We start from the raw sequence: 22,930 nt of genomic DNA, 5'->3' as shown, positions 1-22,930 counted from the left end.
TGTTAACCAGTCACCCTACTGTGCAACTGACCACCAGAACTTATTCCTCCGATCTAACACTAACGACAGCAGCAAGAACCCTGTCAGAACCCAACTCCTCTTCAGCTCAAAAGAAGAATGTAAAGTCTCTACCACAATTTCAGTAATTCTTTAAAAAAATTTTGGCATCTCCACATAGTACTTAGTAAACCCTATAGCTGTAAGGTATTAGTAACTACAGTTAACTTTAATCTGTAAAACATGGGCCTTTATATCCACATTCCCAGAGCACACCACTAAGAAATTCTTATAATCAAGCCAATAGATTTTCACTAGTAATAGGATTAAAATCCGTATGAGCTCTACAGACCTACAATGAGATGCATCCGAATTCAGGTGACTCTAAATAACAATTTCCCATGACAAGATTCATGTAATTGTACGAAGTGTGTTGTCAGCCTGTCTTTAATAGCTTTTAAAATGAGCTCCTAAAGAACACACAATTTGACTTTGCTAATTTCATTGCAGCAGATGGCTCCTGCGTTGTGTGAACATGAAAAGGAAAACCAGCATTCCCATAATCCTATACAATCTGCTCTAAAATAAAAGATCATTACTGAGAACAAATAGTAAGCCTTCTCTTAAGATTCTACTTTTATTTGGTGTCCTGAGTGGGGGTGTTTAATTTTTGATGCACTACTCAACTGCAAAACATTTTTTAGCTGTAGCCTAACAACTCTAAAACATTCTAAAAACTATGTAAGAACAGACTACTATATGGGAGGGTGGGGGGACAGGAAGTTACATGAACTATGACCACAAAACTACAGCAACCACCTTCCTCTCTGCAGCATTCAGTAAGTGTAAAACAAGTGTGTTACCCTTCACATGGAAAGATGGCACTACAAGTCTAGCCTCAGAAAAAGTGCAGGGACCAAAATTAGTCTTCAATGCCTTCACATGTCCATTTCTTATATCCCTCTTTTTGACATCCTCAGGCTCTCTCCCCATCCCATCAGTTTCCTAAGACTTTTTGCCTCCTTGGGTGAACTTACCCAGTTATCTTTCCTGCCATCACTTAATGTTCATTTCAGCTGGTGTTAGGTGAAAGACAGTCTTATTAAGCTAATTCACATCAAAACCTTAGCAGCTAGGGTAGTAATTCTCCCTAGAATATTTGCCTATTAGAAGAGCTTATTTGCTAACATAGATGAATACCAGATTGAAAAAATTTCCGATGATTATATCATCTTGGATAGTTGAACACTCATCAATTACTTGAGAAAACAGCAAGCAGACCAGGCAGGAGTTAAGAGATCTACTACTATTAGACTGCAATGACCTACCTCCCTGACTCAAGCAAGTTACTGAAACTCTCCTTATTTAAAAAATGAGGTCAGGAGTTCAAGACCAACCTGGCCAACATAGTGAAACCCCATCTCTACTAAAAATACAAAAAATTTGCAGCTGAGCATGGTGGCAGGTGCCTTAATCCCAGCTACTTGGAAGACAGGCAGGAGAATTGCTTGAACCCAGGAGGTGGAGGTTGCAGTGAGCGGAGATCATACACTGCACTCCAGCCTGGGCAACAGTGCAAGACTCCATCTCAAAAAAAAAAAAAAAAAAAAAAAGGAATTGGTCTCAAAGGCCCCTTCTAACTGTGAAGTCTGTGATTCTGTAAGACCACCCAACCATAATCAGTTGAGCATGACTGGTGTGTGCATGTGTCCTTGACTTGACTCTTATCCCAGTGAGACAAATTATATGTAATCTTTACGTAGACATAGATCAGAGAGTTTAGTGTCAGTCCTCTGTGTAAAGATCCTTCTATTCAAAGATCTCTTTAACAAATCATCAAATCCTTACCATAGCAAAATGAGATGAATCAGGGATGATTTCCAGAAAGCAGCAAAGCCGGCAGAACTATGAGTCATGTCCATTTAATGACTTTCATGCTTTCCGTGCCACACCACTTATTTCTCTTTCGTTACATTTGCTACAATGGAAACCTTATTAGCAAACTAAAACCATAAAACTTACCTTTTATCATACCTAAAATTTGATGGTATATCTGATGCACTTTTTGTCAGTTGACAATTTGCACCACTCAGTGCCTGTATTAGTCCGTTCTCACACTGCTGATAAAGACCTGCCTGAGACTGGGTAATTTAAAAAGAAAAAGAGGTTTAATGGACTCATGGTTCCACATGGCTGGGGAGGCCTCATAATCATGGTGGAAAGCAGAGGAGGAGCAAAGGCATGTCTTACATGAGGGCAGGCAATAGAAGCCTGCGCAGAGGGACTGCCCTTTATAAAACCATCAGATCTCGTGAGACTTACTCACTATCATGAGAATAGCAGGGAAAAAACCCACCCCCATGATTCAATCACCTCCCACCAGGTCCCTCCTATGACACATGGGGATTACAGTAGCTACAATTTAAGATGAGATTTGGGTGGGGACACAGCCAAAGCATATTGATGCCCATTCCCAAAGGGACGTAGCAAAGCCCACAGCAAGCCAGGTGTTTGAGGGCAGGAGGCGCCTGTGGATTCCAACACTCCTCAACAAGTGCATCCCAGTGCCATTATGATGGGGAATTCATTAAGAACAGGAGTCCAATCTCAGAGTTACCACAGGATTGGATAGAACCACTCTTTTCAGGTTTATAAAGATATCCACCATCAATGGATGATAATTTTTGGAAACCTGTTGTGAACACTATAGCTTTATAATGGATCTGTAGAAACATGGAATCCAAAAGATAGCCAATTCAAACATCCCACCAAGGTAAGACTGTGAAGACTGTGGGCAAATTTTCTATATTTTACTGCATCTAATAGTTGAGAAAAGAAGCCATTTAAATCTTTTTGCATTATTCTCAAATTAATATTTATATAATATTTCACAGCTCTCAGAAGAAATAAAGTAATTTTCAAGATAAAAATTCTTTTTCCTCAAGTATGTGCCAGGAAGCAGGTGATGTTTTATAAAGGATAAGAAACTAAAGCAGAAAATTACGTTGGATTTTCCTTTGTCACATACCAGGGGGTGTAAAGTGAGGCCTCAAGAATCTCATGCTATTTCTTAATTCCCTAAGCTCTAACCCCTTCAAGAAACAGAAAATATCTGAAAAAATTACAATATTTTCACTGATAGGTGTAATGTATTGGAATTCTTATTAGAAATCCATTTGTATTAGCAGGTTCAATAAAGCAACTATAATTTTTCACCTTATTCTTCTGATCTGTAATGCTCTATATTGTCATAATGGAAAATCCACTTCCCCTTGCCAACAATATGAGAATTTTTATGACTTTATGACGATTAAAATTCATTTAAAAATCCATTTTAGGTTTTTTTTTCCCCCAAAAGATACTGGATAGTAACACCCATCCTTCACAACAAGAAGCGTCAGGGCAGCCAATGTCATTAACACTGTTGATTGAGTTTCAGGCCAAATCTCAGAAGTCATACTGGAGAAAAGAACAGAAAGCATAGGTTGAAGCTGTGCATATAATCTTAACATGATTCATCTCCATGTCAGTCTGATGTGATCTGTTATGTGAAAAATAAAAATTAGTTCAGTCTTCAATAAGGTCGGTCTACTTGGAACAGAGCCATGAAGGGCTGGAACTGAAAGAACTTAATCCCCATCAGATAGATACCGGCCAAGAACACAGGACTTGCAGAGTTTAACCTTCAATGCTTTAGAAATGCCTAAAATTCAAAATCACTATAGGATAGTTAGATTGCTGAGTTAAACTGATCCCTATTTGATTTTATTTAGCCAGTTGAAATAACTCTGACAAGTAATCCTGAGACCAACTTCCTCCAATTCCTCCTGACACAAGAGTCTACTGAGGTATGCGTGTGTGTAAACAGCTACGGTAGTAACAAACTCACATATCTAGGTTCATCTGGGATTTCAGAGCTGAACTTAAACCAGGTCTATGAGCATTTTAAAAATGACACCAGTGATCCTTGGGAACAGATCATGTTTTAAGCTAACAGCCTCAATTTAAACACCTGAAATATCTTTAATAATTCAGAACTCCCTGCCCCTTCTCAGCACCACCATGACCACTACGCCTGCCCTATTTGAAAGGTAGAGTCAATGATGAAATTTGCTGCTGATTTATCATGATGAATATTCTATTCATTGGAAGACATTCTAAAAAGATAAAGGGAAAAAACCTTCCCCTACACCTTGATGCCGTTCTCAAGGGAGAGCTATAAAACAAAGTTTCATTTCGACCACACATAATGAAATGATATTAACATCAGTAATATGTGCCCGTCTACTCCAATTCCACCAGTATACTTCTTTTTCTCTGATATAAAGGGGCATTAGTGGCCAGGCATGGTGGCTCATGCCTGTAATCCCAGAACTTTGGGAGGGTGAAGGGGGTGGATCACCTGAGGTCAGGAGTTAGAGACCAGCCTGGCTAACATGGTAAAACGCCATCTCTGCTAAAAAATAGCTGGGCATGAGGATGCATGCCTGTAATCCCAGCTACTCGGGAGGCTGAGGCAGGAGAATCGCTTGGACCCGGGAGGTGGAGTTTGTGGTGAGCTGAGATCGTGCCATTGCACTCCAGCCTGGGCAACAAGAGTGAGAGATTTTGTCTCAAAAAAAAAAAAAAAGGAGCATTAGCAAAAAAAAGAGATTAATAGAACAAAATCTTTTTGCCTATGCAAAGGCATCATCTTCTGCTCATAATACAATCTTAACATGTCCTGCAAGTTTAACTTGTTCAGCCTATGCACGAACTTCATTAGGAATGTTTATTTTATATTCAAACAGAGTATGTGACACTGTTTGTAAATAAGGCTTGTGTACTAAGGGATATTAAACAATTACTAAAAATATACATAATGTGAGTTTTGTATTAACCACTGTATCTGTATTATAAATAAGTGTAGTGAAGCAAAGGGCATACAAATTTAAAAAATTAATTCTTCTATTGGCTTGCAACGTGGCAATGCATATTATATGTCTCTGAGTCATTTAGTCATTTGCTATTTAGATATCAAATATCCATCGGGTGAGTAGTTAAAATTAGTAGAACTGTTTCTCAATTAAGAATGATTTTAACACAATAGGATTCCAGTCATTGGTTGATGTGGTTTAAATAATATTATCACACATTCTAAATAGGTAGCCTCAAAATAAAACTCTGAAATAAAAATACGGCTGGGCATGGTGCTCATGCCTATAATCCCAGCACTTTGGGAGGTCAAGGCCAAGTGGATCACCTAAGGTCTGGAGTTCGAGACCAGCCTGGCCAACACAGTGAAACCCTGTCTCTATTAAATATACAAAAAAAATGAGCCAGGTGTGGTGGTGGGCACCTGTAATCTCACCTACTGGGGAGGCTGAGGCAGGAGAATCCCTTGAACCCAGGAGGCGCAGGTTGCAGTAAGCCAAGGTTGTGGTGAGCCGAGATAGCTCCATTGCACTCCAGCCTGGGCAGCAAAAGCAAAACTCTACCTCAAAAAAAAAAAAAAATAATTTAATACTGGAGATCAACGTTATCCCCACTTAGGAATGATCCAGTTCATTTTCTCCATATGAGACTACACATATTGCCATGTTCTCTAAATTAGCCTATTAAAATAGGAATTCAAAGTTTGCCCCAGGCAGAACGGAAAGGGAGCTGCTCCAGGTGGTCCTCCCCATTGCCCACCGCTGCGCCACTCAACGTCTGTGGGCTCGTACTCGGCACTCTTCAGGGGTAAGCTGGGCTCCTGGATTCAAACTTCTCTTGTCCTCCTTCCTTCCCTGTCTAAGAAAACATACCTGTTCCGTGGCCTGGTCTCGCAAGGCTGCTTGTCTGAAGCCAGCTAGATAGTATCTGTATTTCCGACAATCTTGACTGCCTTTGTTCACTCAACAAAACCGAGCAACTACGAGGTTCCAAGTATTATTCTAGGTGTTGGGGATAAAGTGGTGAACGAAACAAAACAGTCAAAAATGCACTCCTCAATCTAGTGAAGGAAGAAAGAAATAATAAGCGAGAAGCTGTAATAAGTAGTAAGCATGACCAAATGCTAAATAGAAAAATAAAACATGAGAGGGGAGCCAGAAGCTCTTGGGAGGAAGTGCCAGATTCACACCAAGATTACAACACCGCAGTTGACAGTCAGCAAACAGCTGCATCTCAACACTCTTACATATTTAGAAATATTACCCCAAAATCACCCTAAATATAAAAACAAAGTTTCTTTTTTTAGTAAAAGGTAGGTAATTATTTCTACTTTTTAATCTAAATTCAAAGTGTTCCATCCTACCCTAAATAAACGAATGAAATCCTAACTGTAGAAATACATTCTTTTCTTAAATTACTCACTATTCATCAAAACAATACTAATAGGAGGGTGGCCACGAACACAAGATGTTGGGTAGAAAGCACGATACTTTTTAATACTCTTCATAGGGACAGGACAAATCCAAGGCATTACCACCAGGGGAAAAAAAACTTTTTCAAAGCATACGTACCCTGAGTGACTGAGAAAAGGAGTTGCAAATACGGTAAATGACAAGATACCATTCCAAAACCACACAGCTTCCCTTTTTATTGATGCTCAAGAAGTGAACTTTAAATGACATTTCATAAGCAAAACACAAATGAAAACACCTAATTTGCATGTATAATATAGGTAAACATACATGTTATATGGACTTAATCCTCATCTAAATATAAAGAGAACCATTCTTTGACCTCAAAAATAAATTCAATGTTGGCATTACTGTTTTTAACTTACAGTGTTTTATATTTAACAGGAAAAATTATGAATAACCAAGTTTGGTGTGGTCATGGATTTCAAGTTAAGGTATAAATAGAATTTTTAAGAAATAATCTGTATAATAAAATAACTTTACTTTTCAACCGCAGTACAGTCATTTCCTTCTATCAGTAAAAATATTCCTTGATTACAAAGCAGCCTTTATTTTGCAAATGTATTTCAGGAAAATAGCTCTATCAGTATTTGAAACACCACACACTATTTTAAAAAGGCAGCAAAGTGGCAGAATTCAGATTTAAAATAGTATATTGCAAAATAGTTCAACATATTATTTCTAAGCACAAGGCGAGCTCCATTCTGAAGGATACTTTTTAATCTTATAAAGCAAGCTGTTCCAATATTTCTGTGGTAAAGTCTAAATGTTTACAATAAAAGATAAATCTTTACGCAGACAGGACATAAACATCAATACTTAACCACAATACAAACATTTTATATGATGACATCACACTATTATGAAGCTTAGTTTGTTATCATGTGCCCAAGAAAGAAAATGAAAATACAGTTCTGTAGCTTTATAACAGGCTGAACTCTGCAACAATTGGAGATATAAAAACAGCAAACACAACACCAGTTCTATGAGTAATAAAACAAAAAAAAAATCCAGATATTATAAACATTTAAGTAAATAACTAATACACCTTTCCTAATACATCTTAACTTGCTCTCTTCTGTTAAATACTTTTTTAAAAAATGTTTCTCATATCCCAGAAGGAAAGGATGGTAAATTCTTCACAAAGAGAAAAGTGCGTTATGTTTTAAAAGTGCTTCGTGTTTATGTGTTACAAACATATCCAATAAGGAAGTTGTTTGTGCAAAAAAATTCTAATTATTACTTGAATTCATAAACCTTAATCATGGATTTTTTGTAGTTTATCCAGATGAAGCAGTCAAGCAGCAGAAGAAAAATCTGAGATTGGATATTTTGTACAGAAGAAAGAATACTGGGCCACAAGTGAGGAGACCCACATTCTATTCTTAACTCAGTTAACCAACTGGTTAGTGACCCCAGGTAAGCCAGGCTTCCATTTCAGTATTTGGCAATGGGCAAGAAGCAGAGCCGGAGAGCCTCCAAGGCCCCTTCCAACACCAAAGTTATCACGTATCTTTAGATGAGGCATTTATGAAAAGGCAAATAATTTTACCAAAATATATAAAAAATATACTAGCAATCCAGTGACTATTCTCTTATTGGACTTATCAGTAATAAAGCACGGAAAGAAAGAAAAATTCCAAAAATGCTTGACAAATAAAGGTCATGTGAACGATACACGTAACGAAGCTAGAGAAACCCTTCACAATTAGGGTGCTAAGAAAAATCCAATATGATGTGTAAAATTAAAACAGAATAAGCAAAGAAATGTAACAGCTGGTCACCTGATGGCACTTTTTTTCCTGAGTCCCAGAATTTTCTTGGGACCTAAAGCTTTATATAATACTTATTTTGAAAATTGCTTTAAAAGAATCATGATTCCCCAGAGTTCATATTCATGGCTTTGTAAAGAACTCTCTCTGAATTGTTATAATGATTTTTAAGATAATAACTCTATTTTCAAATTTTAAATATGGCTAAAGTAAGCCATTTACCATGGACTCTTTACTTACACCAAATATATATATTCAAGCTTATTTAATATTTTAGAAGCTTAACTCAACAATTCTCATCCACAAGTTTTGACCCATTAATCCCCCGATAGGTCACTCTGCTTGGTCGAACTAAGACTCCGTGGTTCGGCTTACAGGTGAAATAGCGCTTGTCACCCACTGACCCATCATTTTTCCCCTTGGCACTTCGGAGCTCAAGTCCAAGCCAGATACCTGAAGCAAAGTCAGTGGGGCCCACATACCTAACAGTACCCATCTCATTAGAGCTCGTGAGCAGGACCTGAGACCCCTCGTGCAGCTTCACGCTCCCTTCAATGCTCCCTGCAGTGGGGGTGCTGCTCCAACTGCGACGCAAAGCAGCTTTTGATCTGTGCAGAAAGGAAAGGCGGGAAAAACGCTTTAGTGCCAAAGCCACATAACGCAATCATCATATTCATTTCCACTGCCACATTCGGAATTCATCCATTCAGTTCCCAAAAGAGAATACTTTATGGTCACAAGTTGGTTTTTTAATTTTAAATAGCAGTTTTAGAATATACAGTTGACCCATGAACTATACAGGTTTGAAGTGTGTGGGTCCACTTATACACAGAGTTTCTTCCGCCTCCACCACCCGGGACAGCAAGACCAACCCCTTCTCTTCCTCCTCCTCCTCAGCCTGTACAAAGTGGGGGCAATGAAGATGAAGACTTTTATGATGATCCGCTTCTACTTAAGAAATAGTAAATATATTTTCCTTACAACTTTAACATTCTTTTCTCTAACTTACTTTATTGTAAAAATACGGCATATACTACATGTAACATACAAAATATCTATTAATTAGCTGTTTATAAGTAAGCCTTCCAGTCAACAGGAGGCTATCGGTAGTTAAGTTTTGGGGGAGTCAAAAGATACACACTGATTTTCAACTGTGGAAGTGAACGTGCGATGGCACTCCCAACCCCCACATTCATTAATCAAAATTCAACTGGACTTTTAACATTTTAAAAGTTTTTGTCTTTGCTCTATTTTAAGACTACCCTATTCTGGATTTAAGATTTCATTTGCCATTTATATATATATATACACACACACATACACACACACACACACACACATACATATATAAAATATGTGTAGACACACATATGTATATTTACACACACATACATGCTTTCAGTAAAATAGCAATTAGAAAAAAATACACTTATACCTATTTAATTTCTATCAGCATTATCAAATAAAGCAAGAAGAAAGAATCTAGTATTTTGGCTGTTTTAATTGCATCAGTATTGTCAAAGGAAAAAGAAAAGAATCTAGTATTTTGACTATAGTAAATTTAGTTTGTTCACTTTAAAAATATTTTTCATATGAGAACAAATTTTTAAACTGTAAGTCCACAGCTTTGGAAATACCTATATACATGTTCTATGTATGAACTCCAGTTATAATTAAAGGTTTAGTAACCCCCACTTCCATGCCAAGCCACTAACACTAAGGAGGGGCTGAGGTGCCTTGAGCAGCTGCCTCTCCTTCTCCCTGCAACATGACATTCCTTCCAATGTGCTGGAAATGTCTCCTAGCACCCACCACCACCATGACCTGATAATAAAGCACGGGACTCCCCAGTGCACTCAGCCAAGGCCTCAGGCCCATACTGCCCCAGAGCTGCCTCCACTGTCCACTGGAAGTAGCTGACATTTACCCACAGTAGAAACATGACAAGGGTCTTGTTGCCCCCTGAGCTGAGACCTTCCAAAATGGCCAGAAAGAAACCACCAAAACTATCTGGAGCTTTCCAGCCTCTGTCCCATGCCACTTCTCTTCCAAAAGAAACCCCTCCCCTTACCCCACAGTAGCTTCAAAACAGAGCCTGTTACTGAAACTACACAGGAGCTTATTGTGAACAGAATCTGGGTCCAAATTATTTCACCTTTTATTTCACTTTCGTTATTTTTAATATGCCATCACATACAATGACTCATTTGCTCCTATTAACCACCCTGTAAGAAAGGAAGATGACTAATTTTAATGGATAGGAAACTGAGGCTCAAAGATTTATTCTAAGCCACAACTGCCAGTAAGTGACAGAATCCTAATTATAAAATGGTCTTAAATTATTTACATGTCAAATGCACAAATACAATACATTTAATAAAGAAACATGCAGTACCTGTAAGAAAAAGCATAAATCTTTACTGAAGAACATACACAAAAGAACTGTTACTAAATAGAAATGTATTTATGTTCACTCTCCCCAAATGGGTATTTTTTAGAACCAGACAAAATTACTGTAATTTTCACATAAATGACAATATCATTTCCTAAACACTTCCTAGGTGTCTAACCACTTCACATACGTTATGTCTTTCAATCTCACCCAAACCAGTGAAGGCGGGGTTATTATTTTCTTGTAACGGAAGAATAATCTGAGGCTCAGAAAAATTAAGCTATGTGCCTAAGGTCAGAGAGATGAAAAAGGCAAAGATGAGGCTCAGATCCATGGCTGTACAAGCACAAAGGCCAGGCTCTCTTCACAAACACAATGAGTACTGGTAACTAAGAAAAGGTTGAATAATAATGAGGCAAGGTTTACACTGCCATTAGGTTAAATTATAAAGTTACAATAGTTAAAACAATGTGGCTCTGGCATAAGACTGTAGTTTTAAACAACACAGAAAACATATTTTAGAAAAATGAAAAATACACATAATTATTTTACATGTGATTAAAAAGTAAAACTTCAAATCAGTGATAAAGGAATGAACATTGAATTAGGAGTGCTGTAAAAATTAGCTGAGAGAAAAGGATATGATTCTCACCACTCCTGTATATTAAAACAAACTGCAAATAAAGAGCTTTAATGCATAAACTGAAAATAGAGGCTGGGTGCAGTAGCTCATGCCTATAATCCCAGCACTTTGGGAGGCTGAGGCAGGCAGATCACTTGAGGTCAGGACTTTGAGACCAGCCTGACCAACATGGATCTACAAAAAATACAAAAATTAGAGGGGCACGGTGGCAGGTTTCTGTAATCCCAGCTATTCAAGAGGCTGAGGCATGAGAATCGCTTCAACTCGGGAGGTAGAGGTTTCAGTGCGCTGAGATAGCGCCACTGCTCTCCAGCCTGGGCAACAAAGAAAGACTCTATGAAATAAATAAATATTGAAAAACACACTCACACACATTTATGTAGAGAAAGAGGAAGTATGGGGGAGGGGGTAAGGAAGGGGAGAGTTCAACACATGTTTTAGAAGTCTGGCATCTATTATTAAATTCTGATTTTTTTCATTTATCTTTTTTCATATTTTAAAATTGCCTTTTATTAGTCCAAATGACAACAATACATCTACAGTCTTAAGTAGAGGTACTGTAAATCTCTACAGGTATGTAAATCTCTATAGTAAACAGGTATTTACATCACATTGTAAATCTCTGTTTACTGTGTCCTACCTCTGTCCTGCTACCTAGACTCCTAGAGAATGTAAACAAAAAATATTTCTGTAGGATGTATTATTTTCTCCCTAAAAAATTAAGTTCATTAGCATATACATTTTATATATTTTATTGTATTATATAGTTATATATATAAACATTTTATATATATAAACACACATATATAAATATATATATATATATTTTATTGCACTTTAGGTTCTGGGGTACATGTGCAGAACATGCAGGATTGTTGCATAGGTACATACATGGCAATGTGGTTTGCTGCCACCATCCCCATCACCTCTATCTGGCATTTCTTCCCATGTTATCCCTCCCCAATTCCCTACCACTCACTGCCCCTTCCCTAGTCCCCCTCACAACAGACCCCAGTGAGTGATTCTCCCCTGTGTGTCCATGTGTTCTCACTGTTCAACACCCAACTATGAGTGAGAACATGCGGTGTTTGGTTTTCTGTTGTGTCAGTTTGCTGAGAATGATGGTTTCCAGATTCATCCATGTCCCTACAAAGGACACAAACTCATCGTTTTTTATAGCTGCATAGTATTCCATGGTGTATATGTACCACGTTTTCGCTGTCCAGTCTATCATCAATGGGCATTCGGGTTGGTTCCAGGTCTTTGCTATTGTAAACAGTGCCACAATGAACATACATGTGCATGTGTCTTTATAACAGAACGATTTATAATCCTTTGGATATATACCCAGTAATGGGATTGCTGGGTCAAATGGAATTTCTATTTCTAGGTCCTTGAGGAATCACCACACTGTCTTCCACAATGGTTGAACTAATTTACATTCCCACCAACAGTGTAAAAGTGTTCCTATTTCTCCACATCCTCTCCAGCATCTGTTGTCTCCAGATTTTTTAATGATCGCCATTCTAACTGGTGTAAGGTGGTGTCCCAATGTAGTTTTGATTTGCATTTCTCTAATGACCAGTGATGATGAGCTTTTTTTCATATGTTTGTTGGCCTCATATGTCTTCTTTTGAAAAGTGTCTATTCATATCCTTTGCCCACTTTTGAATGGGCTTGCTTTTTTCTTGTAAATCTGTTTTAGTTCTTTGTAGATTCTGGATATTAGTCCTTTGTCAGATGGGTAGATTGCAAAAACGTAATCCCATTCTGTTGGTTGCCAGTTCACTCTCACTGTTTCTTTTGCTGTGTAGAAGCACTAGAGTTTAATTAGATCCAATTTGTCTATTTTGGCTTTTGTTGCCAATGCTTTTGGTGTTTTAGTCATGGAGTCCTTGCCTATGCCTATGTCCTGAATGATATTGCCTAGGTTTTCTTCTAGGGTTTTTATGGTGTTAGGTCTTATGTTTAAGTCTTTAATCCATCTGGAGTGAATTTTAGTGTAAGGTGTCAGGAAGGGGTCCAGTTTCTGCTTTCTGCACATGACTAGCCAGTTTTCCTAACACCATTTGTTAAACAGGGAATCCTTTCCCTATTGCTTCTTTTTGTCAGGTGTGTCAAATATCAGATGGTTATAGATGTGTGGCGTTGCTCCAAGGCCTCTGTTCTGTACCATTGGTCTATATCTCTGTTCTGGTACCAGTACCCTGCTGTTTTGATTACTGTAACCATGTAGTATAGTTTGAAGTCAGGAAGTGTGATGCCTCCAGCTTTGTTCTTTTTGCTTAGAATTGACTTGGCTATGGGGGCTCTCTTTTGGTTCCACATGAAGTTTAAGGTGGTTTTTTCCAGTTCTGTGAAGAGGGTCATAGGTGGCTTGATGGGGATAGCATTGAATCTATAAATTACTTTGGGCAGTATGGCCATTTTCACAATATGGATTCTTCCTAACCATGAGCATGGAATGTTTTTCCATCTGTTTGTGTCCTATCTTACTTCCTTGAGCCGTGGTTTGTAGTTCTTCTTGAAGAGTTCCTTTACATCCTTTGTTAGTTGTATTCCTATTTTATTCTCTTTGTAGCAAATGGCAGTTTGTTCTTGATTTGGCTCTCTTTAAGTCTGTTATTGGTGTACAGGAATGCTTGTGATTTCTGCATATTGATTTTATATCCTGAGACTTTGAAGATGCTTATCAGTTTCAGGAGATTTGGGGCTGAGACAATGGGGTCTTCTAAATATACAATCATGTCATCTGCAAATAGAGACAATTTGACTTCTTCCTTTCCTAATTAAATACCTTTTATTTTTCTTGCCCGATTGCTCTGGCTAGAACTTCCAATACTATATTGAATAGGAGTGGTGAGAGAGGGCATCCTTGTCTAGTGCCAGATTTCAAAGGGAATGCTTCCAGTTTTTGCCCATTCAGTATGATATTGGCTGTGGGTTTGTTGTAAATAGCTTTTATTATTTTGAGATACATTCCATTGATACCTAGCTTATTGAGGGTTTTAGCATAAAGGGCTGTTGAATTTTGTCAAAGGCCTTCTCTGCATCTATTGAGATAATCATGTGGTTTTTGTCTCTGGTTCTGTTTATGTGGTGAATTACGTTTATAGACTTGCCTATGTTCAACCAGCCTTGCATCCCCGGGATGAAGCCTACTTGATTGTGATGGATAAGCTTTTTGATTTGCTGTTGCAATTGGCTTGCCAGTATTTTACTGAAGCTTTTTGCATCTATGTTCATCATGGATATTGGTCTGAAGTTTTCTTTGCTTGTCGAGTCTCTGCCAGGTTTTGGTATCAGGATAATGTTGGTCTCATAAAATGATTTGGGAAGGATTTCCTCTTTTTGGATTGTTTGGAATAGTTTCAGAAGAAGTGGTACCTGCTCCTCTTTGTATGTCTGGTAGAATTAGGCTGTGAACCCATCTGGACCTGGGCTTTTTTTTCGGTTGGTAGGCTATTAATTGCTGCCTCAACTTCAGCCCTTGTTATTGGTCTATTCAGGCTTTCGACTTCTTCCTGGTTTAGGCTTGGGAGGGTGAAAGTATCCAGGAATTTACCCATTTCTTCCAGGTGTACTGGTTTATGTGCATAGAGTTGTTTGCAGTTATCTCTGATGGTCTATATTTCTGTGGAATCTGTAATGATGTCCCCTTTATCGTTTTTTATTGCATCTATTTGATTCTTCTCTCTTGTCTTATTAATCTGGCTGGTGGTCTATTTTGTTGATCTTTTTGAAAAAACATCTCCTGGATTTATTAATTTTTTGAAGGGTTTTTGTGCCTCATTCTCCTTCAGTTCTGCTCTGATCTTAGTTATTTCTTGTCTTCTCCTAGGTTTTGAGTTTTTTTGCTCCTCTAGCTCTTTCAATCTTGATGATAAGGTGTTGATTTTAGATCTTTCCTTGCTTCTCATGTGGGCATTTATTGCTATATATTTTCCTCTAGACACTGCTTTAAATGTGTCCCAGAGATTCTGGTATGTTGTGTCTTCATTCTCATTGGTTTCAAAGAAGATCTTTATTTCTGCCTTCATTTTTTATCCAGTCAACATTCAAGAGCCAGTTGTTCAGTTTCCGTGAAGTTGTGCGGTTCTATGTTAGTTTCTTAATCCTGAGTTCTAATTTGATTGCACTGTGGTCTGAGAGACTGTTTGTTATGATTTCCATTCTTTTGCATCTGCTGAGGAGTGATTTACTTCCAATTATGTGATCAATTTTAGAGTAGGTGTTATGTGGTGCTGGGAAGAATGTGTTCTACAGATTTGGGGTGGAGAGTTCTGTAAATGTCTAATAGGTTTGCTTGGTCCAGATCTGGGTTCAAGTACTGGATATCCTTGTTAATTTTCTGTCTCGTTGATCTAATTTTGACAGTGGAGTGTTAAAGTCTCCCATTATTATTGTGTGGGAGTCTAAGTCTCTTTGTAGGTCATTAAGAACTTGCTTTATGTATCTGGGTGCTCCTGTATTGTGTGCATATATATTTAGGATCGTTAGCTCTTCTTGTTGCATTGATCCTTTTACCATTATGTAATGCCCTTCTTTGTCTCTTTTGATCTTTGTTGGTTTAAAGTCTATTTTATCAGAGACTAAGACTGCAACTCCTTTTTTTTTTTTGCTCTCCATTTGCTTGGTGCTTGATAAATCTTCTTCCATCCCTTTATTTTGAAGCTATGTGTATCTTTGCACATGAGATGGGTTTCCTGGATACAGCACACTGATAGGCTTTGACTTTTTATCCAATCTGCCAGTCTGTGTCTTTTGATTGGGACATTCAGCCCATTTACACTTAAGGTTAATATTGTTATGTGTGAATTTGATCCTGCCATTTTGATGCTAGCCTATTCGTTGACGCAGTTTCTTCATTGTGTCGATGCTCTTTACCATTACCTTCATTTTTGGAGTGGCTGGTACTGGTTGTTCCTTCTATGTTTAGTGCTTCTTTCAGGAGCTCTTATAAGACAGGCCTGGTGGTGATGAAATCTCTGAGCAATTGCTTGTTCCTAAAGGATTTTACTTCTCCTTCGCTTATGAAGGTTAGTTTGGCTGGATATGAAATTATAGGTTGAAAGTTCTTTAAGGATGTTGGATATTGGCCCCCACTCTCCTCTGGCTTGTAGAGTTTCTGCAGAGAGATCTGCTGTGAGTCTGATGGGCTTCCCTTTGTGGGTAACCCGACCTTTCTCTCTGGCTGTCCTTAGCATTTTTTCCTTCATTTCAACCCTGGTGAATCTGACGATTATTTTTTCATTTATTATTGTGCCATAAAAATGTTTTTATATCACAGCACGGTCTTTAAAAACATTGCCAAAGTCATGCTGAGGGAAGATATTAAAAAATGTGAGAATATGAGCAGGACATACAAGGAAAAGCTTTGAAAAGATTATATAGAATACGATTCATCTCCCTTTGCTTAAAAATTCAGACACATGGTTGGGCGTGGTGGCTCACGCCTGTAACCCCAGCACTTTGGTATTTCTCCTGTGTTTCAGATCACCTGAGGTCAGGAATTCAAGACCAGCCTGGCTAACATGGTGAAACGCTGTTTCTCCTAAAAATAAAAAAAAAAAAAAAAATAGCTGGTCTTGGTGGTACGCACCTATATTCCTAGCTACTTGGGAGGCTGAGGCATGAGAATCGCTTGAACCTAGGAGGCAGAGGTTGCAGTTAGCCGAGATCACACCATTGCACTCCAGCTTGGGCAACAAGAACAAAACTCCATCTCAAAAAAAAAAAAAAAAAAATTCAGACACATGCATTAGGAAAACAATGGGGAAAGTATATACCAAATGCTAACAGTGATAATCTCATCTAGTTAACAAAATTACAGATGACTTTTACTTACATTTGATTTTTCTTAATTTTTCAAATATTGTACAACTTTCATAATCAAAGTTTTTAAAGAAACAATTAATGGATTCAACATCTAAACCAAAAAGTAGTGACTTGAGTAAATACTTCACATTCTGTTAGGAATGATTTGATTAAAGTTATGTCAAAGCTGAAAAGCCAGAGAACTGAGAAACTTAAAATTACAGCATGTTTGAGAGCTCTGTTTACTCACTGAAAAACATTTATTTGCCACCTATGAAATGGCAGGCATGGGCCTACATTCTAGATATTTGCACATAATAATCAGTAAAATGTTATAAACACTGTAATAAAGACCCTATACAGTGCAGAACGAGCACAGAAGAGGAAGACATCTCTCTTCCCTTAAAGCCTCAGGAAAGACATGTTAGTGGGGAAATGATATTTCTGCCAACTTGAAAGATAAGCACACAGAAAAGGGAATGCGCAGATGGTCATCTGAGCAAAATATATATATGTGTGTGTGTGTGTGTATATATAATATATATTATATATAATATATATTATATATAATATATATTATAATATATATTATATATAATATATATTATAATATATATTATATATATTATATATATATTAGGTTTTTTTTTTTTTTGAGACAGAGTCTTGCTCTGTCACCCAGGCTGGAGTGCAGTGGCGAAATCTAGGCTCACTGCAACCTCCATCTCCCAGGTTCAAGTGATTCTCCTGCCTCAGCATCCCAAGTAGCTAGGATTAGACACCCACCACCATGCCCAGCTAATTTTTGTATTTTTAGTAGAGACTGGGTTTCACCATGTTGGCCAGGCTGGTCCCAAACTCCTGACCTCAAGTGCTCCTCCCGCCCCAGCCTCCCGAAGTGTTGGGATTACAGGCATGAGCCACTGTGCCCAGCCGCAGTATGTGTGTTACTTTTTACTATTCCTGAAAAGCATGCAGTTTAGAGAACTGCAGTCACCTGTGAGGATATCACCACGAAACAAAAGTCAGGAGAAACACAGGAGCCAATCACGTAGGCCTTTGTAGGCTAGGCCAGTGAATCTGGACTTCATTCTGTGTTTGAGAATTTGAAAGCTTTAAGGGAGAGGCACAAAACCAACGCAAGCACATGATGTGGGAGGACAGACCTGCGGCAAACTGGATCATATGAATACTGCCTAAAGACCATCAAATGTGGGCTGACCAAACCATGACAATGAGCCAGATTCCACAGATAAGACCCAGCGAGGACTTTTGAGCAGGCCCTGGGGATAACATGGAGAAGAGCTGAAGTGAGCTGGTAATGACGGGACAGGAGACAGATCCCAGGCGGGATGTAGACATCCAAAGAGTGAAGGAGGATGGATGCCTCATGCCTATTAGATCCCTGTGACAACTGTGGGAAAATCTCAAGCTCATTCTTGGCACCGGACATACAGTGTTCTGAAGACAGAGCTGCTTCCCTCCTGCTTTCTGCCATGTCTTCCTCGGGATGAAACACATTCCTCACTACCATTTCTGTACATGATCTAGAAAAATCTTGTTTTCTCACAGAAAGGACATGGGAGGCTGTTCCTTCCTGTTTCCCAGCTTGCTTTCACTCACGGGGGCCAAACGTGTCCTTTGCCCCCAAGGCCTTCAAGTTTCTACCCAGGAATTTTCATCATCTCTGACTGGATTTTCCATATTTCTTCTCAAAGTTTCATTTCTTTCCATACAACTAAGCAAGGAAATGGAGCAGAGTTTGATGAATCTCAAGACACGCACTTTCTCAACACACATGCTTCAGAACACACCGTGCCTCCAGACAGATTAACAACTGATAGCACAACACGCAATCAACTCTGGCCCCTTGCCTGGCAGAAGGCCATCTTAGCACTGCCCTGTCTCCCTCACCCCTAGGAGCAGGGTCAAATGTCCTAAGCGCCTGCCAGCACCTGACACTCTCTCTTTTATTCCTGAGAACAATGATCAACAAACATTTTGGTTGCACACTCTATGAGTAAAAACAGATAAATAATTTTAAAAGCTTATTCTCTAACCCCAATAAAAGTATATTCTTAAGGTACTAGTGTTAACCTGTATAAATATTACTAAAGCTTTTTATTTCATAGAAAACAGATAAGTACTAATATTTCCACCTCATGTCCACAGAGCGTCTTGCATCTAACCATACCTGCTGTGTAATTCCCAATGTTCAGATTGCTTTCTCCTTCCCTTGTTTCTTTGTATCATGTTCTTCCACTCACCAACATCTCGACACTGATTTGGATACCTCTCCCCCTTCAGAGTCCTTTATTTCCTGGTTGTTTCTTCATAGCAACTTCTTCCATTCTGCCTAAGAATTCTTGAGTATCTTCAATAAACTGGAGCATAAACTGACTGTCCTTAAACCCTTTCAGCTACTCAAGCAAGAAGACCAATTTCAAAATTCTCAAAATTGGTGATGATTTTGAGGAAGGGAGAAAAACAGCCCCACCCAACCCTGTCAACAGTACCTAACAGTCCTTAGGACCAGGCAGGGTTCTCCCGAGAAATTTCAGATCTCTGTGAAGCTTGTCAATACCTTCACACCAGAGGGTAAACAAATGACCTGCCTATCCCCCATGGGACTTCAAGTTCTAGCTTTTGGGCTCTAATTTCTGGTGGCTCCTACCACGTACTACTTAAGCAAGCATGTGTACTTCCTTAAGCAGCTAAGCCTTTTCCCCCAGGGTATTATTCGTAAATTAAATGGCATCATTTAAAAAAGAACCTCTAACCCAATCAGTCTGGAAGAGCCTCATAGTGCTCTAAAAGTAAAAAAGCTTCAGAAAACCACTGGCAGGAAGTGAAGTGAGTCTGGGGGAGATAAAAACAAGAGAAAAGGGTATTTTTTCTTCGATGAAACAAAAAGGCTTTTTAAGCAATATACACTTGAGAGAATGTGAGGGCACTTTTCAAAATAACTAAGGTTATGCCTTAGATTTCCTTCATGTATCACTGGCAGTATTAAACCAAATCTCTGATTACTTAAGGAGCATTTAAAAGCAATCCACCCTACTCAATGAAAAGACAAAATGTAAATTCCTCTAACTTTTATTAACAGTTCTAACTTCTATGAAGATAAAAATATACGCAGTGCACTAGTTTTAGTCACTGGTGACATTTTTAATTGCGCTTGCAAAGGAAGGGGAAAGAACTCTTCTCAATACGCTCATCACACCTTTTCTCCTACTTGTTAAAATTCTACCAAGCAATGCAAAAGATACAGCACTCCACTTTTCTTCCTTCACAGAATCCCATCATGTTCATCTTGAAAGGTGTTTTTCTATATCTTCTTAATACTCACTTGGCAAAAGCATTTCTTCTGTTAATCTCCTTTTGGGAAGAAGCGGAAGTTGTGCTGAAACTTCTCCTAAAACCTAAATATGAAAGTTAGGGTTAGAAGAGGAATAATAGATGATAAGCTTTCAGCTCTTATTTACAATGATCTTTTATCATTTCTTCTATAGATGTTCTATTATATTAAATGTTTCTTTCAAAATAGAAAGCAGGGCAACACAGTGGCTCACACCCTTAATCCCAGCACTTTGGGAGGCAGAGTGGGAAGACTGCTTGAACTCAGGAGTTCAAGACCAGCCTGGGCAATATAGTGAGACCCTATCGCATTAATAAAAAGAAGAAAAAGAAGAAGAAAAAGCAGAGAAGGTAAGTATACAGAATATAATCGTAGCTTAGATTTCTTGACAAATTTTCATCTTTACCTTCATGATCAAACTATACACATATATGAATAAGTGAAGAGCATGACATTACTTTTGGAGATTTTTATTATAAGATTTCTCAAAAATCAAATAAAATTGAATTATTTATTTATAAAGCTGATTATTTTTACTATCAAATATAATCTTGATATTCATATAAAAAAGAAAAAGATAAAATGGTTTAAAGACATAATCATTTATAAAACACTGAACGGTTAACTTCAGAACTTTTCATTGTTGGCCTCTCCAAATAATACAACAAAAACAAAAACACTTCACAAGAGGTAAATTTTTAAAAAGATGTTTTTAAAAAGAAACAAGATTTCTAGCCCAGCCAGTTATGGCAGACCAGATACGCTGAATGAATCTCTTGATTGATGCAATTTTAGTTAAAACTGTAGTTTTTAAAAAATACTATTGAGATGACACAAAAGGCACAATTTCAAAGAGGCTAAAAACAAAAAAGTGAAACCATCAGAAGCCCCCAAACACCAAAGTAATTGACCATCTTAGACCAGCAGGCTTTCCACTGAATTCCAGAGAACCTGGGCTTCCACCTTACTGGCTGCATAGGAGACAGGGAGGCAAATAAAGCCTAAGGCCTCCACATGGGGATCCTCACAAAAGATTCTTGGTTAAAGTGAGGATCCCAAACAGCTCACTGAGTGCAAGGCAAAAGGAGAAATGAAACATCGTTCAGATGAAGACAAAGGAAAGTCACTTATGTCAACCTTAATGCTCAGTAGGAGGCAAAATTTTCTCCCCTCAGAATCTGTGACCATGAATGAAATTCATGTTGTCTTGTAATACAAAAATGTTCCAGAGACTATAAATTAAAGTGTTCCAGGTTGGCAGTGCCTCTAGGCAACTTGGCACAGGTAGATACAATCTTCTCTGGAGGCATCAACCCAGTCCTCAAAGAATTTTTATATATACAATTCTGAGTAAAAGACGCATCTCACAAGAATAAATTACAAAACTCAAAAGGAAAGAAGAAAAACCATAAGTTAGTCTCAACACAAACAGATGGCAGAATGAGACTCACAAAGGTTTTAGATACTGAATTATTTAACACAAAATAAAAGATAATATTTTAAATGTTTAGACAAAAAAGCAAAATTTGAAAAAACGGGGAAAGAATAGCAATGATAAGTAGCAAGATTTGAAAAAAAAAATTTTTATGGTTTTAAAGCTTTATGGCTGAATTAAGCAGCAGAATAAACAGCTCAAGAGATAATCAGGAAACAGAAGGATGGATCTGGAGATATCCAGAATACAGTCTAGAGTGACAAGTTGTGAGAAATATGAGAAAGCATGGGAAAGAAAATGAGGAGGTCCAACATACTACTAAAGAGTGTTTCAGAAGGAGATAAGCATGAGAAAAAAGGAGAAACTATTTTAATTATAACAGGTAAGAATTTACATAACTGATCAATTCCCAGATACAGAAAATTCTGTAATGCCAAACAAAAAGAATAAACAGGATAAACAAAATCTCCACCTAGACATATCATAGTGAAACAACAATATGAATTAGTTAGACTCACAGATATTGTCTCATCAACAATGACAGAAGCCAAAAAAACAGCACAATGATACTGTCAAGAGGTGGGGGGAAATATCTTTTAACTTAATATTCTACAACCAGTAAAATTATCATTGGAAAAGACAAAAACAAAGAGTTTGCTACCAAACAGACCCTTTCTAAAAGAAACTTTAAAGAATCTACATGAAATTAATAAAAATGATCTCAAGTAGAAGTTCTGAGAATTAATGAGTAATGAATGTTAAATTATGTACAGTAATTACTAAGAAGAATATTCATAGAGTGTAACTTCTACACAAGTAGAGGGGGTAAATAGAATTAAAAAAAAAAAACTGGGGGCTGGAAATATGGCCAGAATAAAGCCAAGAAAAATCACTTATTAATTATAAAAAAGTGAATAGAAAACAAATAAGATAGCAAAAATATCATCAATGTATATCAGCAATTACAATAAATGCAAATGAGTAAGACTCTCAGTTAAAAGAAAGATTGTCAGACTTTTTTTTAAAAAAGTAACACAACCCCGTCTCTACTAAAAATACAAAAAATTAGCTGGGCATGGTGGCGCGTGCCTGTAATCCCAGCTACTCAGGAGGCTGAGGCAGGAGAATTG

At 37.8% G+C, this 22,930-nt stretch overlaps 1 protein-coding gene across 4 annotated transcripts in view; it reads right to left on the bottom strand.

Annotated features, from left to right (window-relative positions):
* Positions 1-6,538: 6,538 nt before the first annotated feature.
* CLIP4 (CAP-Gly domain containing linker protein family member 4) overlaps positions 6,539-22,930 on the bottom strand; it is a 74,038-nt gene continuing 57,646 nt past the window's right edge. For all 4 annotated transcript variants that reach the window (XM_037744646.1, XM_037744645.1, XM_037744647.1 and 1 more), the window contains exons 15-16: positions 20,357-20,429; positions 6,539-8,763 (exon numbers count right to left, since the gene is read on the bottom strand). In XM_037744646.1, the coding sequence (XP_037600574.1) occupies positions 8,442-8,763; positions 20,357-20,429 (395 nt within the window). In that variant the 3' untranslated portion in view covers positions 6,539-8,441. The remainder of the gene's footprint in view (positions 8,764-20,356; positions 20,430-22,930) is intronic.

Source organism: Cebus imitator, unplaced genomic scaffold (genome assembly GCF_001604975.1).
Source record: "Cebus imitator isolate Cc_AM_T3 unplaced genomic scaffold, Cebus_imitator-1.0 Scaffold180, whole genome shotgun sequence".
NCBI classification, from domain to species: domain Eukaryota; kingdom Metazoa; phylum Chordata; class Mammalia; order Primates; family Cebidae; genus Cebus; species Cebus imitator.
The sequence above is the reverse complement of the archived record's forward strand: the minus strand, read 5'-3'. Positions and strand labels throughout refer to the sequence as shown.